Here is a 19829-nt window from a genome sequence, read left to right on the forward strand (position 1 = left end):
AACACTTCACCAAAGAAGACATTCAGGTGGCCAATAAGCAGAAGAAGAAATGCTCGAAATAATTAGTCGTTGTTGTTGTTAGGTGCCATCGAGTCGGTACCAACTCATAGCGACCTTATGCACAGCAGAACAAAACACTGCCCAATCCTGGGCCAACCTCACTACTGTTGCCACATTTCAGTCCCTTGATGATGCCACTTGGCCAATCCATCTCGTTGGGGGTCTTCCTCTTTTTCTCTGACCCTCCAACCTTACCAAACATGATATCCTTCTGCAGTGATTGGTCCCTCCTGACAATATGTCCAAAGTATGAGAGATGAAGTTTGGCCATCTTGGCCTCCAAGCGCACTCTGGTTGCACTTCTTCCAAAACGGATCTATTGGCAGCCCATGGCACTTTCAACATTCTCCTCCAACACCATAACTCAAAGGCATCAATTCTTCTACGGTCTTCATTATTGTTGTATTAATTTCTTTTCTTTTTTCATTGTGAAAATATATACAACATGCATAATCCAATGATACTGGTTAGTCTTCAAGTTATGCAACCAGTCTATCTTTTCCCACCATTAACATAAACTCATTGCCTCCTAAGGCAGTTGCTATGAGACAGAACCTACTCTACTGCACTTAACAACACATGCCTATCAACTGATGAATGGATAAACAAAATACAGTACATATGGCAAGTGGTGGTGGTGGTAGTGGTTATGTGCCGTGGAGTCAGTTCCAACTCATAGCAACCCTACATAGGGTTTCCAAAGTTGTAAATCTTTACAGGAGCAGAAAGCATGATCTTTCTCCCATGGAACAGCTGGCAGATTCGAACGGCTGACCTTGAGTATATATTACACACTGTAATATTATTCAATCATAAAACATTCTGCAAAGGAAAGTAAGTCAGAAGCAAAGGGAAAATACTGTCTGCTCCCATTTATATAAATACCAGCTATTGCTTAATGGAGACTGGATTTCTGTTTAGATCGATATTATGGACTGATCTGTGTTCCCTCAAAGTATGTGTGAAAATGCTTCCTGAACTGGGTCAATGTGTCGTACGTACTGTGGTGGCTTACATGTTGCTGTGATGCTGGAAGCTATACCACCACCAGTATTTCAAACACCAGCAGGTAGATAGGTATCAGTGGAACTTCCAGAATACAACAGACAAGGAAGAAGGAAGAGGTGATCCACTTCTGAAAAGTCAGCCACTGAAAACCTTATGAGTAACAGGCAGAACACTGTCTGATTTAGTATCAGGAGATGAGTCCATGAGGTTGGAAGGCTGACAGAGGAAGAGCTGCCTTCCCAAAGTAGACCTGACCTTAATGACAAGGATGGAGCAAAGCTTTCAGGACCTTCATTTGCTGATGTGGCAAGACTCAAAATGAGAATGTGAAATATACAAAATCTGAATCCAGAAAATTAAATGGAACACACAAAGATTGGTATCCTAGACATTAGTGAACTGAAATGGAATGATATTGGTCATTATGAAGTGGACAATCACATGGTCTACCATGCCAGGAATGACAAATTGGAATTTTGTAAGACCAAAGACTCATTCATTGTAAATCTTCTTTAAACACCATAAATGGTGACAATATGCATGGATCTTGCTAGATGGAAAGCAAATTGACTACATCTCTGGAAAAAGAAAAATAGAGAACCCCAATATCATCAGGCAGGCCAGGGGCACAGCAGATTATCAAGAAGTATTCATATGCAAGTTCAAGTTGAAGCAGAAAAAGATTAAAACAAGCCATAAGAGCCAAAGTATGACCTTGAGTTACCTTCCACCTGAATTCAGAGACCATCTCAAGAACAGAATTGAGGTACTGAACACGAAGACCAGAAAAGTTGTGGGATGACATCATGGACTTATACATGAAGAAACAAGAGGTCATTAAGAAAACAGAAAGAAAAAAAAAGACAAAAATGGATGTCAGAAGTGAACCTGAAATTTGCTCTTGAACATAGAATAGCTAAACCAAAAGGAAGAAATGATGAATTTCAAAGGGTAATTCAAGAAGATAAAGTAAATTATTATAATGAAATGAGCAACAACCTGGAGTTAGAAAACCTAAATGGAAGTACACTTTTTTTTCCCCCCAAGCTCTAAGAACTGATGGCACTTAACAACAACAACAAAAGAACTGAAAGAAAATGTCTAACGCTGAGTGGCAATACTGAAGGATTCTGCGAGTGAAACATTAAATAACCCAAGTAGCATCAAAGAAGATGGAAGGCCCAGAGTCAGTGACCTAGCCACAGAGGACTAGAGTGAAGACTGAAGCGTCCAGCTGATAAGAAGAGAGGGCATATGCACAAGAACACCCACACTTGCAGATAATAGCCACTTGACCTGGCTTCAATGACTGAATGATCAGAGCTCAACTAGAAGAAGAAAGAAGAGGAAAAAGAGTAATCTGATACAATTTGATGAACTTGACCTACACCTATGGATGCAGTAGCTCAAAAGAGGGACCAAATCTTTACAGCAAGGATCATTCCCACCCCCTCCATACCCAGAGTAGACAGGGATGGGCAACTTGGACATTGGCTACCCAAAATGAGGGAGCAAAAAGACAAAAAGTGACTGGCTTACAAGCTTTCAAGAGGGAGCCTACATTCAGAGGGCGTGAAGGAAGGTAGACTCTCCACTGAGTAATATCTAATCTGTCTGGGCGGAGCTAATGAAAGGAGATGGGGATAGGTCTCTTGTGGTACAATCATGAATAATTACTATCAGGATTGACTATGAGGGTTGGAAACATAGAGGTAGATGTTTCGTAGCAAAAGGAGGGGAGTGATTGACTTTGCAGTCCAAGAGCGGAGGTCCCTGGGAACATCAAAGGAGAAGAACAGAGTGTAGCACCCTACCCAGAGAAGAAGTGACGCCAGAGATGGAGGCAGACAATGACATGGAGAGATGGAGCGGCTGGGGACTCTGAACCCAGAGAGAGAGATGGGCTGTGTGCTGACGACCACGGATCAGGCTTGCCGGGTATACCCTTCGGTTGGTCGATGATGCATGGAGGGCATTGTAACCATAGCAATGAAACAATATATGATAGGACAAATGTAAAGCTAATCATCTCCCATGTAAACTATCACATATTGTTGTTGTTGTTAAGTGCCATCAAGTCGGTTCCGACTCATAGCGACCCTGTATAGGGTTTCCGAGGGGCAGCTAGTGAGCTTGAACTGCCAAACTTGCAGTTCAAACAGCTTTGCAGTCTGAGGCATTAACCCACAGCACCACACATAATTCACAATAAAACATTATTTAAAAAAAGAAGAAGATGGAAGGAATACCTTGATTTACTATACTAAAAAGAATTGATTACTCAACCATTTCAGGAGGTAATATATGATCAAGAACTGATGTTACTGAAGGAAGAAGTCCAGGTGGCACTAAAAGGACTGGAGAAAAACAAGGTCTCAGGTGTGATGGAATACAAAATATTAAAATGTTTCAACAAAGAGAGGCAACACTGGAGGTACTTATTTGTCTATGCCAAGAAATTTTTGGAAGGCAGTTACCTGGCCAACCAACTGAAAGAGATCCCTAACCATTCCAAAGAGGTGAATCAACAGAAAGTGGAAATTACAAAAACTTATCATTAATACCACATGCCAGTTGAATTTTGCTGAAGTTAAAAATGGCTGCAGCAGGGCAGCAACAAGGAACTGCCAGCAATTCAAGCTGGATTCAGAAGTGAACCTGGAATGAGGGATGTCATTGTTGATATCAGATGACTCTTGACTGAAAGCAGTTAATACCAGAAAGATGGTTACCTGTGCTTTATATACTATGCAAAGGCATTTGACTGTGTGGATAACAAATTATGGATAACATTGCTAACAATGGAAATTCTAGAACACTTAACTGTGCTCAAGCTGAACCTGTATGTAGACTAAGAGGCAGCTGTTCAAACAGAATATGGGAATACTTGTTGTTGTTGTTGTTGTTGTTGTGAAGTGTTGTCAAGTCGATTCTGACCCATTACAATCCTGTATAGTTTCCAAGGAGCACCTGGTGAGCTTGAACCACCAACCTTGCAGTTCAAATGGCTTTGCAGTCTGGTGTACTGTGACACCACACCAGGACTCCTGCCTGGTGTATAGTGGCACCACACCAGGACTCCTACACGGTTTAAAATCAGGAAAGGTGTGCATCAGGGTTGTATCCTTTCACCAAACTTAGCCAATCTGCACACTGGAACAGTAATCTGAGAAACTGGACTATATGAAAAACAACATGGCAGTGGAACTGAAGGAAGGCTCATTAGCAACCTAAGATATGCAGATGACACAACTTCACTAGATGAAAGCAAAGAGGACTTGAAGCACTTAATAATGAAGATTAAAGAAGTCTTCACTATGGACTACACCTGCCCATAAAGAAAACAGAAATCCTCACAACTGGACCAATAAGCCATTATCACAATAAACAGAGAAGAGATTGACTATGGATCCTTGATGACTTCAATGCCCGTGGAAGATGCAGTAAGGAAATCAAACAACGTATGGAAAATCTGCTGTAAAAGACTTCTTAGAAGTGTTAAAAGGAGAACAAATGTACTGACACAGTGGCTACAACAATGGGTTCAAGCCCAGCAATGATTATGAGGATGGCACAAGACTGGGCAGGGTTTCTTTCTGGTGTACAAAGGTCACTATGAGCTGGAACTGACTGGAAGGCATGTGATTCCATTGGGAACTAGCACTTTTTGTACTATTAAGGAGGCCCTAGCAGTGATAGGTGTGTCTTACACCTAATCAGTTTGGAGTTAAGGAGCCCTGGTCACGCTGTGGGTTAGGTGTTAGGCAAACTGCTCTGAGGGCTCTCCGTTCCCAGAAAGACTTACAGACTTGGAAGCATTATATTGGGTTACAATGCGTAGGAGGCCTGGTGTGGAGCATAGGATAATCACTGGACTACAAACTTCAAGGCTGACGATTCAAACCCATCAACCACTCCTCAGAAATTGGCACAGGGTAACGAGTCAGAACCGAGGCAATGATAGTTAACAAAAATAGGTCAGAATCCACTGCACGGCAGTGGACTGGGAGTGACTGAAACAGGCCAAAATAAATACATAAATAAATAACCTCCCCTGAGAGCCACATCCTAAAATCACACAAAATATTGCAAATATAATTAAAGCCACTGACTTGTACCCTGAATAATGGTTAAGATAGCAAATTTTATGTTATATATGTGTTACCACAACAATATGATGGGATGGGTAAATGGATTTATACTATTGAATGGTTCTTAGTATTTGCAGTATATGAAATGGTGTAATAGTAATTCAAAATAGACTTTAATAGCTTAAGGTTCATTTTGTAATCCCTAGACTAAAAGCAGGAATAACTAAACAAGCCAACAGAGGCAATAAAGGGAATTACTAAAAACCATTCAATTAATCCAGCAGACAAGAAAGGAAGAACAAAGGAACAAAGAACAAGATAGTAGACCAGGGACCAGCCAATTGTTTCTACAAAGGACCAGGAAGTAAATTCAAGATTCTACAGGCCATAGTCTCTGTCCCAATTATTCAACTTTGCCATCGTAGACAGAAGCAGCTTTTGTAGACAGAAGCACACAAAGTACATGAACAAATGAGGATGGCTGTTCTAATAATACTTTAGCTACAAAAACAGGCTACTTTATCACCTACAATGGAGAATCAGTAAGACTAAGCTCTGATTTCTCAGCAGAAACCATGCAGGCAAGAAGATAATGGGATGACATATACAAAACTCTGAAAGAAAATATAAATACCAACCAAGAATCATACATCCAAGCAAAGCTGTCTCTCAAATACAACAGTGAGATTAGGACATTTCCTGATTTAAAAAAAAAAAAAAAATTAAAAAAATTTGTAATGACCAAACCAAGTTTACAAAAAATGCTAAAGGGTGTTCTTTGGACTGACAACCAACAACACAAACAACAGCCTGAGATTACCTTACATGACAACAGTATCCAGAACTCAATCCCGATTTAAAATAAAACACACCTGTAAGAATAAAAATAGTGAACCAGAGATATCAATATATAATGAAGATTTACAAAAGACAACAAGAGGTAAGAGTGTAGATACAGAGCTTCCAAATGGCAAAGAAGTCAAGTAGATTTCAAGACAAAACAACTGTTTTAAGCAGGGAAAAAAATAATAATGAATTACAGGGTAACCTCAAAGAAAATAAATACAGCTTCCCATCAAAATATTAAAAAAAAAAAAAATCAGAGTTAATAAACATGAACACAACAGAAATAAAAATCCACAAAGAAAGCAAACTCAGTGCAGAAAATTACGTGAAACAAACCAGTAGCACCACACAAAAAAAGACACATCAAATTGATAGCAATCAGTTTTAACCTATGGATAATTACACTGAATGTAAATGGACTAGATGCACCAGTCAAGGACAGAGAGTAGCAGAATGGATAAGAAAACAGGATTCTTCAATACGTCGTCTGTATGCAACACATCAAAAAGATAACAGAAGAATGGTTAAACAAACTTTGGTACATACACATAATGGAATACTATACAACACTGAAGAATAAAGATAAATCTGTGAAATCCCTCACAATGTGTATGAACCTGGAGGATATTATGCTGAGTGAAATTAGTCAATCACAGAAGGACAAATATTGTATGAGACCAATGTAAAAAGTTAAGACACAATGTATGATTTCAGGTAGCAGGAAAGGAAAATTATTCATGGGCAATAGGGTAAAATAAACACATGTTAACAGGGGTGACAGGGTAGGCAATATACAAAAAGGAGGAATATTGGGAAACATGATTACAGAAAGCTTGTAAGTCCATCTTCAGCCTGGAACTGATTGTAATATCTAAAAAAGGTTCTAGAATTTGTCAAGTGAAATAGGCTTCTTGCAGAGACTTTGTTGTGTATAGGACTTTAGGTGGAATCCTGAACCCTATCCAGAACCTTCTGAGGTAGGAATGTCCCTGGAGGATATCATGCTGAGTGAAATTAGTCAATCACAGAAGGGCAAATATTGTATGAGACCAATGTAAAAAGTTAAGACACAATGTATGATTTCAGGTAGCAGGGAAGGAAAATTATTCATGGGCAATAGGGTAAAATAAACACATGTTAACAGGGGTGACAGACTCATAGCGACCCTGTATAGGGTTTTCAAGGCGCAGCTGGTGAGCTTCAACCACCAACCTTGTGGTTCAAAGAACCTTTTGGTCCAGTGCTTACCCTACAGCACCATACCAGGATTCCTACTAGACAGTAAATTAGTTGATTCGATTTTTAATTCAATCACGTGGTAGGCTATTTACAGTAAAATTTCAAAAAAGTAAAGAGAAAGGAAATATAATTTGCAAATGTGACATTTTGAATTAAAATGGTAGCCAAGAAAGTTTTCAAGAGATTACATAGTCTATATTTAAGATGCATCATTGAAATCTTTAGTTTTAGAGATTAATGAAATCTCTTACATATAGAATTAACTATGTGACAAAACTGAGTAAGGAATACAATTCGCCCCAGTTCTTATTTTTATCTAAATTGCAAATCTTCTTTAAAGAAATTAAAACAAAACTTCAGAATAGCACCCTGCATTTTGTTAATTAGCATCTCTATACACCCACAGAATATTTGCAACTGCTCTACACAATGCTCTTAAAAATATAAAGCAGCACAAATTTTTAAAAAATGCTAAAAATGGCAGCTGTTCTGTTACATACTTTTTACTACAATTAAAAATATTTTTAATTCTAAAGCCTTCTAAAATACGTTAAGATGGTACTCAGTATAGTTCTGTTTTTCAATGCACTCCATTTCCAACTTAATATGCAAAGCATCATCTACATAGCAACACATCTACTAGCCAATGGAGACCTGAGTTTCCATTTTTATTTAAAACCTCACGAATTGCTCTTTCACTATATCCCCATAGCAACCATACAGGACAGAGTAGACCTGCCCTCCAGGGTTTCCAAGGCGGAGATCTTTATGGAACAGACGACCACTAAACCACTGTGCAACAGGGTTCCTCACCTCTCAACATACAAGAGGACCACAAATAATTTTGTTTCAAGCTCTATTGCTTATTTGGTACTCTTAGAAAACCAAACAGACCTATTGCTGTTGAGTCAATTCTGACTCAAAGTGACCCTAAAGAACAGAATATAATTCTGTCCCTTAAGGTTTACAAAGCTGCACATCTGTACAGGAACAGACTGCTACCTCTTTCTCCCACAGAAAGTTGATGTGTTAGAACCGCTGATCCCATTAGCAACCAATGACTTATATCAGTGACTAAATAATCTTTAAAAATTTTAACAGGGAAGAAAGAATATTGGAGAGGAACCCAAATACCAAACATGCATGAAAAGAGGTATAGAACTTTCAAAACTTTAAAGAAATATGAAAGTGGGGAGAGAAAAAGATACCCATTTCCAAGAATCTAAAGAAAAAATAATGAACATAGTAAATTATGTAATTATTCAAAATAAGTAAGAAGATATGAGTGGTTAGTAAAAGAAATATATGTGGGCCAAAAATGAATGATTATTTTTAAGCCCATTAGTTACAATCAAAGAAAATATGGCAACCTTTTCCTGGAACAAATAGCCCAGTAGCTCTCGCTCTTTTACATCATAATTTATCTAAAACAAACAAAATAAAAGACAGAGAGAGAGAAAAAAAAAAGACCCAGAATCACTCCATTGTAAAAACTAGCTGAATTACATGGGTTTTAAAAATTAACATGTTAAAATACATTCAAAACTTCATGCTACAATCTGCTTTTGTCAGTTAACTAAAAGAAAAACGTCAAAGAATTTTAAAGTTAGATTTGTCTTCACGTAATCTAATATTCTATACTGGGGAAAAAAGACCCCCTCGCCCCCAAGATGAAGTGACATAGCTCAGAGCTGAAGACTAAATTCCTAGGAAGGTAAAAACTAGAAACTAAGCCTCCTAATTTTTTTACCTCTTTGTCTTTATATTCTGACCAAAGATGTCTTATAGTATCTTAAAATATCACTATGTTATATAGCAGAGGCCAACTCAACTGAATAAAGTTTGCCTCTAGTATTGGCACTCCTTAAAATAGTCTAGTTAATATTTCGTTATAGCACATTATGGTGAAAAAACACTTAATAGAGATATAATGCAGATCTAAAAGCTAAAGCTTTTAATTTGGTGAAAAGAATATGGGAAGGAAATCCCTTTAATTAATAAATTCTCTTCTAAAAGATTTAACCTAGTTTTTCCTATCTTGTCAAAATCAAATCCAAAAAATAGAGTCCTTTCAAATTATCAGTTCAACTGGACAAGATAATATGTTTAAAAATTCTAAATTTAACATCTCAATGCAAGACGTAATACCTCTTTAGTCAGAAGTGACACTTGGGAAGTAACCCAGTATACACTATCTGGAAATTTTCATTATTAAGATACAAGTGAGAAATATTTCCCACATCATGCCTAGCTCAAACGTACAATTCGAAGAACATACAAATACCTGAAAGCATTGTGGCCTTTCCATTTTTCCAATTTCTCTAAAATTAAAAAGATTATACCCTACCCTTATCAATGAAGTTGGATTACCTTGTCCAGAGCAAACTTGGTGCTCCCGACTGAAGATAAGGACAGTGTGTGAGAGCCAACAAGGACAAAGTTGCTGGTGCGCACGGCGTTGAGACCGCCTGGACTGGCCATCACTGTACAGAAAGAAGAAATGTGGTTTGGAGTAACTTTCATGACTGTAAACAACCATTCTTTCCACCTACTCTAAGAAGGAGCCCTGGTGGCATTGTGGGTTCTGTGTCGGGCTGCTAACCACAAGAATAGCAGTTTGAATCCACCAGCTGTTCAGGGAGACAAAGCTGAGGCTTTCTGCTCCCATAAAGATTTACAGTCTCAGAAACCCTTTCCAAGGTTGCTATGAGCCAGAACCAACATGACAGCACACAACCACCACTACCCTAAAGAAGGAAATTAAATTGCCAGAGAGAAAACTGTTTCATTTTCCTGTCTTTAAATATGGGAGGAAAAAAATCAAAACATCAACATATTTCTAATGAAACAAAATGGTTAAGTATTTTATACTTAAGTGAGGTACAGGCACTCCTAACTTTTGGGATGGATGTGTTTTCAAAGAACACAGAACCGAAAGATAGGACATTAATAAAAATAAGCAAAAGATTCCGTTGCTAGTGGAGGGTGTAAAGATTAGCAGCAGACTCTGGACTTAGTCTCCGTGGTGTGGGAAAAGAACAAAAGCCCAAAGGAAGGTGAGCAAAACCAGCTCCGCCCCAACCCCCTTGGAAAATTCAGGCCTAAAGCCATTATAAAGACCTTTCCTGGCTTATTGATAGCCCAGTACTTAGATGTTCTCCTGATACAATACAGAATCAAGACAGTGCAGGTAAAAGAAGTCTCTGTAGGCCGGGGCCCATTGAGGAATCACTGCTGACTCAGTGACCTGATAGGGTTTCTAAAGCTTTAAATCTTCACAGAAGCTGTCTGCCACATCTTTCTCCTGTGGAATGGCAGGTGGCTTCAAACCATTGACCTTTCAGTTCGTAGCTAAGCACTTAACTACCAGTGCCACCATGGTTCCATTCTGACAACATAAAATAAATCTTCAAAATAGCAAAAGTTGGGCTGAAGAATAATGCTACCTGCTATGTTATTTCCAAGTGACTATGCATGGGAGTCCTGGTGTGACGCTGTGGGTTAATACGCTGGACTGCAGTCGGTTTGAAGCACATGATCGGCAAGTTCAAGCTCACTAGTCACTCCTTAGAAACCCTATACAGGGTCGCTATGGGTCGGAACCAACTCTAAGGCACTTAACAACAACAATCCATGGGGTTACCATAAATAGGAATCAAGTGAATAGAAACTGGTTTGTTTGTTGTTGTTGTTTAAATAGCCTATGTGTACTGTCTGTTACAAAAACCAAAAACCAAACCCACTGACAATACATTGATTCCAACCTGAGACTATAAATCTTTATGGGAGCAGACAGCTTCCTTCCCCTGAGGAACAGTTGGTGGGTTTGAATTGCTGACCCTATGATTCCAGTGCTTATCCTACAGCACCATCAGGGCTCCTGACTGCTAGGTTATTTTGTTGTTGTTGTTGAGTTGCCTTCGAGTCAGTTCTGATTCATAGTGACCCTGTATAAGGTTGCCGAGGAGTGGCTAGTGGACTTGAATCGCCACCTTGTGGTTCAAATCGACCTTGCAGTCTGGTGCATTAACCCAGAGCTCCACACCAGGCCTTCTTAAATGCTAGTTTGTTGTTAAGTGCTGTCAAGTCGATTCCAACCCATAGTGACCCTGTATAGGGTTTCCAAGGAGCAGCTGGTTGATGACCCAAGCCTGTGGAGCAGCTTGATGCAGGTGCAAGCAGGCAGCAGGCTGTTCTGGCCAGTATCTTACACATTAGTAAAACCCATACAGAAAATATGATTCCAAAGGAAACTAGGGGAAATACTCATAGATCAAGATGGCCCATCTATATAAGTACATGACTGCTTGGTTATTTTCCTTATTTTCGAATTTCAAAGGGTTCAAAAATCAACTCACCTGAAGAATGAAGGTTGCTTTTCTACAGAAAGATTTGAAAAAGAAACAGATTATATTAGATACAAATTCTTTTTAACATCACAAAGACCCACATTTTAGAAAACATTCTCTCCTACATAAATTTCACCACCCCTCCCCCCTGCTCCATCACTACATTTGAAAGATTTCGACAGCGCTAAAAGTTTAGAATGGCTAAGCAACAGACAGTACTGTGTGGAAGACAAAGATCTCTGAAGGAAGCTCAGCCTTGTTTTTGAAAGCTGTACTTACGGTGGTTATGGATGTTAGCAGTCGCTTCGGAGTAATAGCCTAGAAGAAAACACAACTTAGCATATTTCCTATTACCCACTCAGAGCTTAAAGTCAACCTTGAGATACTTTCGCATACAAGACAACCCTTAAAAACGAAACAAATCCTTTATTAACCTATATTGCTCATTCCTTTTTTCAAAAAAAAAAAAAAAGTTCTAATAAATGATGAGTTAAAGTAATGACAAAGAGCAAAAAAGTTTGTACACCAAGCTAGAGTCTGTTCCTCCTAGCTAGCTGAGTTCCTACCTCACTGTTTGTAAGTGTCCGTTCAGAGGGCTTAGTGAGAATTCACAGAAAAGCTGGGAGGGCAGTGTTAGGTGTGAAAAGTTAGTTGTCAAGTAAGAGCAGAAACCATACACTTATTTAGCCCGGTACATCATGGACATCTCTACTCAGGATTAGGATCACTAACTTTATAAGCACATTCTCACTACTCAAGTCTAATAAATGTGCTAACAAGAAAGTTTGAGCCATAAAAATGATTTAAAAACTTTATAACCATTAAAAATTATACATAAATTAAAATTTGTACAATGACATCTATTATTTCTGATTATAATATTTTTGTTGGGTTTCCTTCTTTCTCACCTTAGACTTGGATGTTTTTTTCTTCTTATCAGGGCCCAAGAGATCTTTCTTTTGTACCTACACACAAAGCCAAAGCAAGATAAGTTTAAAATCTGAAAATTGTTCAGAAGAGTAGACCAGTGGTTATTTAGAAAGCATTAACTGCTTACCAAACTGTAAACTTCAATGTTAATTTCAAAGTCATTGGATACATCTTGCCTAGGTGGGGAGAGGGGGACAATGAAAAAAAAAGACTCAATTTTCAGCAAAACAATAGGTGAAACAATCTATAGGTGAAACAATAACATGGAGCAGGTATGCACCTCTTTTGAGATCAATAGCAACATTTGCTCAAGAACACTGGCGTCTAGAAGGGTGAGGATAGCAGGAAGAATGGAAACAGGAAATAGGGAGATGTTCAATGTGGGGACCACAGCATATGAGACAGAATAAAATGTGTATTTTGAATTGTTGAATGGAAAACTACTCTATACACCTTCACCCAATTCACAATAAAAGGGGGGGGGGGGAATAAAGAGCAAAGTAAGTCTCTAAGAAAATATAAATCCATTATCAGTTTTTGAAAATTGTATTTTTCTTCAACAGTAAAATGCAGAAAAATAAGGTTTTTTTTAATGTAAGAACAACCTCAAGTTATGTCATTAAAAATAATGAATACTAACCACAAGACTGAGGGTAAAGGAATTCATTGTGTTTTAAAACAAATAGTTAAAAATCATTTTAAAAACACATAAATTGGTACATACAGTCTATTTTTGCCTATAATACAAGTCAGAAGTATTTTTCTAAGTATTTTACAACTCAAGATCCTAAATAAGAGGACAAGTAATTTTTTTCAAACTGGGTTGTGACTCTGAGCTTGAAAAATAAGTCTGTGATCCTATGTACAAGGAGATTGGGTAATAAGACTGAAAACTGGGCTATTTGTCTCTATAAAAAGGACAATCAAGCATTTCAAAGATTATAAATTTCACATGCATTGCTTAGATTGTATTAACTATTTAAAAAAAAATTTTAAATTTGTTTCAATGATGAAAAAGATTTACTTACAGAGTAAATACAGTAGTGAATGTCAAAGCATCCCCATTAAGTGAGTTTGAAGGACTTGCTAATGGTGTGGCTACCATATTTTCAGCTCCTGATTTTAATATAATTAAGTAATAGTAATTTGCTGCATCTGTAAGAAGTAATGTTTAAATAATGAGCACACAAGAAAAATCAGATTTTTGCTAATCGGCATTCTAGAAGACCAAAGGAATAAAATATTACTGAACCCGGTTTCTATAAAAAAAATTACCAAAATCAACTTTTTGTTTAAAAGCTAAGCAAGACATAAACAAAAGGTCATAATCACACATATTGTGTGTGCTGTAATCATTTACATTCTGCCATCTCAGAATAGTCCTGATGTGGTTTTGTAGGGTAAGCACTAGACCAGAAGGTCTGTTTGAAGCACAAGGCTGGCAGTTCAAACTCATCAGCCACTCTTCGGAAACCCTATACAGGGTTGCTATGAGTTACAACCTACTCGACAGCATTTAACAACCATACCTCTGATTACTTTACTGCAGTCTTCAATTTCTGTCAACCTTATATTTACCTCCTGATCACAATGATTTAGCTAATTGTTTATACCCAAAATGGGTAAATTATAGTATGTTATTTTTAAAGTGAGACCAAAATACTGTTTCTGTGAAAATCATAAAGAGATAAATTCTAATAAAAACATCAACCCGCTCCGCCCAGATCCGACAACAACATAAATAAGAACCTGAAGGACCTAGTTTCTATAAGGCTCAGACTTCTAAAGGTCTCACTTCTTACTTTCCCTGAACTGCAAACACCAAATGTCTAGCCTTCTCTTCACTTAACAATAAAAGTTTAAAAGGGCCTTGAATAAAAAAAAAAAAAAGAAAAGAAAAAAAATTTTTTTAATTCATCTAATGTTTAATAAAGTTTAAATTTAAAAAGTTTTGTTATACTTACCCTGCCCTTTTCACATCCTGAAGCTGTATTGCTCCTTTAGCTACTTTACTTATTTTGTTGTTGTTGTTAAGTGCCATCAAATTGGTTCTGACCATAGTGACCCTGTATAGGGTTTCCGAGGAGCCACTGGTGAGCTTGAACCACTGACCTTGTGGTTCAAACCGACTTTGCAGTCTGACCTACAGCGCTACACCAGGACTCCTTTTTTACTTATATATGATTTTAAAATACATAGTTTAGAAAAGTTTACTGTGGTTATTCAATCGTGAGGGACAAAAGGAATAAAATTCCATGTCCTAACAATTAATAATTTGAGTTATAGAACAAATTTCTACAAAAAGATGATTAACTGAAATAACATTCTTTTAGATGCTCCAGTGTTTTCTACAAATAAAATGAATGAAAGTCTAATGGTCTGCTCTGTTATAATAACTGATGTTAGGAAATACCATATATAATAACAAATGATTTTTCACTGCCTTACCCAATGAGTCATTATGAGTTGAGACTAACTCAATGGCAGAGGATTTGGGGGTTTACTCTCAATTAAAACTAGACCCATGATTGTATGGATCAGTAAGTCTACATATGAGATTTTTTCCTTGGTTATTTTTATGCATATATTTTGATAAAAAAAAACAAAGATAGTAAGTTCTGCATCTTATGCATGCTCAACATGTTCCATTCTGGTTCCAAGCTAGTAAGGTCCCTGATGAAACAGGATCTACAAGTGATGCAAGTTACAAATCATCATACCTGGTTTCTGAGCTGTACCACAGACAAAATCTGCTTTTAGAGGCAAGCGAATCTCTGCCAAAGTAACTGATCCTTTGGATGGGACAAATTCACTTTGGGATGTGGGACTAGTCTTATTCTTTCGCTGAGGTCCTTCACTCTTCAATTTATTCAATTCATCAATCAAAAGTGTTCTCTTCTCAGCTTTAAAAAATATACAAGTTAGTATGTTAAAATTCCAAAGCTTTTTAAACAACTAGCTCAAGAAACTGCATGATGTGGCAAGTGTCCATTAAGACTAAAGGTAACACAGTAAGTCTGTCTACAAACAGGCTAAAGCTTGGCAGTTCATCTGTTTACTAAGTTCCAATATGTAACAGAGTATTGCAACTTTTGATCTACTGTCTTGTGTATTGTAATCTCCCTACCCCAACAACCTCCTGCCCGCCACCCCCACATCAGCCCCACACATACACATACAACAAAATCACATAAGCTTTTTAGCTCATGCACACATACTCTCTCTATAGATATATTTTTTCATTCTTAACATTCACAACTACATTATTTCTAATGCAATCCAGTTTCTTTCGTCTTTCCTGTAACCTTTCATTATATTTTTATATGTAGTGTTTTCACAAACCTTTAAGTACAAGAAACAAAAGATAAACGGGAACAGATTTAGCAGAGAAAGTCCTTTCTCTAACACTGACGATTTCTAAATACACTAGACTGAAATGTGAACATTTGTTGGGAATGACCCAGGTGCACTCACGTACTTGCAATCAGGAGAAGCCTTTCTGCCTCGGCTTCTTCTAGAGACCCTTTTCCATGCTCTCCATCCACGCAGCAGTTCAGAGCCTGGCTAGCTTGATAAATCACTGTCTGTTGCAAATTTATCTCATTATTGAGTTCCTGGTGAAAGCAGTCGGGGGAAGGCACACATTTTAATTTAGGTCATATATTCTAGGGTCATTTAGTTACTTCCTATTTTAAAAAACAACTGTTTTCAAATTATTATACTGGTACTTCTATTAAGGAGTCCTGGTGTGGTGCTATGGGTTATTATACTGGACTGCAATGTTGGTTTAATTCTGATTGCATCATTTCCAAAGTTTCTAGAGAATATAGCCAAAACGTTAACCTCGTTGTTCAAGTTAATCTCACTGTCTATATATTTAACATTCTATAAAGATAATAATCAAACTATAAACATTCTTCCTTATTAAAAGATTTCCAATTCATACTTACCAAAATTACAACTGGGGCGACAGCCAAAGGACAGAGATTCAGAAATGATCTGATTCATTTTAGTTACATTCCATGTACAAGGGGGCTTCGAAAGGTTTAGGGGAAAATCCATGTTTTCATTCCATTTTTCTATGAACTTTTTGAAGCCTCCCTCGTATGACTTTTTAAAAAATAATTTAATGTCTTTCTTATCATAAAAGAACCTATAATAGCAAAATTGGTGATTCAACCTTCCCCCACCCCCAGAGGCACCTCCGAAGACAGGCTTGGTGATCTGCTTCCGAAAGGCCACAGCTTTGAAAACCCCATAGAGGAGTTCTAGTAAACACAAGCATGGTCCATGTGAATTAGAACTGATTCAACGGTAACTAACAGCAACACAAAGAGCAAAATAAACTTCAGACCTCACCATCACTTGATTAACAGACTACAGATATTTATGAGACACGTTTAAATATTTCACCAATGTCACACAATCCTCCAATTTTCCAATAAAAAGGAACTTTTTGAAATGCAATTGAAGGAGGGTGATTTCCTGAGCTCTTACATGTCAGACACTGTTCGAGACACTCAGTGTAGAACAGTCTACTGTAGAACACAATCCAAATCCCCTTTCCACAGAAGGACATACCTGCATCTTTTGCTTGATATTAACTTGACCAGGAAAGACAGGCTTTCTTTCATCCAGTTTTGAAGTAACAGCTTCCTTCCGAACAATCGATTGCTTTATGGAAGGACATTCCGTTTCTTTGAATCTCTGTGATCTATATGCATCGATGCTTCAGGAAATAAGTTGTACTCTATTAGAAAACCAGCAAACCATTGAACACAATCCTTTAATGAACACATCAGAACTTCAACGGAATGAAAAATGGCATTTAGTACTGGAAATTTATTCCAGACTGTTACACAGATGAAATATTAATGACAAGCTAATGATACATTTTAGCACATTCTGTCATATCAACAGAGTTAGTGAATGCCCTCCAAAAATGTCCTTACCTATAAAGAAGATCACGATCTTCAGAATCGATGCTGTCACGAGACTCAGCTCGAGGGACACGGGTTCTTTGGAATTTTCCTGGCTTTGGACTCTGGTCACTGATGCTGGTATCTTTCAGTTCTAATCTAGACGAGGACACTAAACTCTACAGAGAAATGCATCAGGTATTAGAACATGTTGTGACTAATTAACACTGCCTCTAAGCTAAATAAATTAATCATTCTCCATAATTAACTGGATATTTGTTTCCTAAGAATCCATTATATTATGATTTATCATAAAACCAAGGAAAACTAACATAAGTTCCTAAAAAGTAAATGAATAAATTAAAGTATCAAGACAGCAAAAACCTATATTTTTAACTTTTTAAAAATGATGTTCCTATTTGAATCAATTTTCCAGCAGAAATGTAATTATTCAATTCAGAGTGATGGCTAATATCAGTAGTTCGCGCTCAGGAATTGTTAATTATGTACCTGGCAATAAACACTAATATTCTAATCTGATTTAATATTCACAGCAACCCATAATGGGTACTACTAATAATCTTATTTAATAGATGAGGAATTGTGGCATTCTTGTTATTGCTGTAATATGCCATGGAATCAGTTCCAAAACATAGCAACCCAGTATAGGGTTTCCAAGGAGTGGCTGCTGGGTTTGAACTGCTGACTTTGTGGTTAGCAGTCCAGTACTATCTATAGCGCCACGCCAGGACTCCAGCCTTAGTTCATAGATGAGGAAATTGCAGCACAGAGGTTAAACAACCTGCCCAGTGAAGAGCCAGTAAAGGACAGCCAGAATTTGCACTCCAGAGGCGAGCCTTTTAACGAACGTCACAGAGTTTGGATTTTATTCAGGAACAACAGGAACCCACTGAAGAGTTTAAAGCAGAGAATTGAAACAGTCCCCCACCACACCTCGCTACAGAATGCCTATTTCTGTGGGTTAATACGCTGGACTGCAAACTTGGTTTGGACCACAAGGTCGGTGGTTCAAGCTCACCAGCCACTCCTTGAAAACAGGGTTGCTGTAGGTCGGAACAGAGTTGATGGCACTCAACAACAACAAACCAAAAACAAAGGGGAGGTTCCAATACTAATAGGTTTCATTATGCCAGGGGCCTGTTTACACTTAGTGTTTTCTTACCTCTGGACTTACCACACCAACAGTCTGTGCTAATGGAGTCAGTAAAGACATCGAGGAGATATTCAGAGCATCATCCTGTTCTTCGCTGCTTTCTGCTTCTACTCGCTCTATGCCCTCATAACATTTTTCCACATCTCGTTCACCTTCCTCTAAGACATCACTGAAGATGTCATTAATTACTTTTGAACTATTGATATCGTCATCATCATCCACACTCATCTCAATTTCACGTCCCACTTCTGAAAAATATTGCAATGCACAGATAATACTATGATTCAGACCTTACAGAATGACTAGGGAGAGCACAAATGATCCAACATTCATGCTTACTAAACAGACCTGGAGAAAGCCCTCCTGGGAAAAGCACCACCTAACAAAAGATAATAAATCAATACTAATACATAAAACCAAAATAGTTTCAAAGTCCCAATAACATTTTCTATGTAACAGGTATAGGGCCGATAAAAAAAACAATTGCTTTGGGTTTCAGAAAGTACAATGTAACTTAGCACTGAAACTGCAGGATTAATAGCCAAAGCTTCAGACTCCCTGCTCCCCCCCCCCCCACACACACACACAAATGTTCTTTAAAGTAAATCCATCTATAGTTGGGAACTGCCCTTCCACAGGGCATGCTAATTTAGGGCAGGAATTGTTAATCTACAGTCCACAGATGGCCTCTGGGACCAGTCATCTGTCTACTAGTAGATGGAGAGTAGGGGGCGGGCATCACTGAGCCTTTCCTGTGAAAGTCTGTGACAGCCTTAATCAGATTCTCCTAAGAGTCTGTGACCTAAAGATAACTGCTAACAGCACCACATCATTGTGAACACTAGAGTGTGTCAAAGTTCAAAAAAGAGAGAGAGATTATAAAACAACACCATGAAATACAGGAGCACTATAGATCTGAATAAATGCTGCCACTAATATGTTATGTCTTATGGTAAGTATGTCCAGAGAAATAACAAACAAAAACAAACCTCTCTGTTGCTCAATCTTTGGGTCTGGTGTTACTTTTAAGGACTTGTCCTCTTCTAAAAACAGTGTAATTTTCAACGGGCTAGACGACTTCGTCATTTCACATGCAGTGGAACCTAAACATTTTTTAAAGAAAGACCATATTAATATACGTACATACTCTTAAGGAACTGAAATTTTTTTAGCTAAGGAGTCTTATATATCTTTTTTACTGATTATAAAACTT

The 19829-nt window shown here is 37.7% G+C and overlaps 1 protein-coding gene across 3 annotated transcripts in view; it reads right to left on the reverse strand.

Annotated features, from left to right (window-relative positions):
• Positions 1-19829, reverse strand: part of ANLN (anillin, actin binding protein) — a 55472-nt gene that overhangs the window by 7065 nt on the left and 28578 nt on the right. Inside the window, exons 9-20 of one of the 3 annotated variants that reach the window (XM_006832129.1) lie at positions 19606-19719; positions 18626-18864; positions 17476-17621; positions 17105-17252; positions 16002-16137; positions 15244-15426; positions 13552-13678; positions 12651-12699; positions 12502-12558; positions 11873-11911; positions 11603-11624; positions 9615-9727 (exon numbers count right to left, since the gene is read on the reverse strand). In XM_006832129.1, the coding sequence (XP_006832192.1) occupies positions 9615-9727; positions 11603-11624; positions 11873-11911; positions 12502-12558; positions 12651-12699; positions 13552-13678; positions 15244-15426; positions 16002-16137; positions 17105-17252; positions 17476-17621; positions 18626-18864; positions 19606-19719 (1373 nt within the window). The remainder of the gene's footprint in view (positions 1-9614; positions 9728-11602; positions 11625-11872; positions 11912-12501; positions 12559-12650; positions 12700-13551; positions 13679-15243; positions 15427-16001; positions 16138-17104; positions 17253-17475; positions 17622-18625; positions 18865-19605; positions 19720-19829) is intronic. The other 2 variants (XM_006832131.1, XM_006832130.1) reach the window with 2 other exon arrangements.

This window comes from Chrysochloris asiatica, unplaced genomic scaffold, assembly GCF_000296735.1.
Source record: "Chrysochloris asiatica unplaced genomic scaffold, ChrAsi1.0 scaffold00006, whole genome shotgun sequence".
NCBI classification, from domain to species: Eukaryota; Metazoa; Chordata; class Mammalia; order Afrosoricida; family Chrysochloridae; genus Chrysochloris; species Chrysochloris asiatica.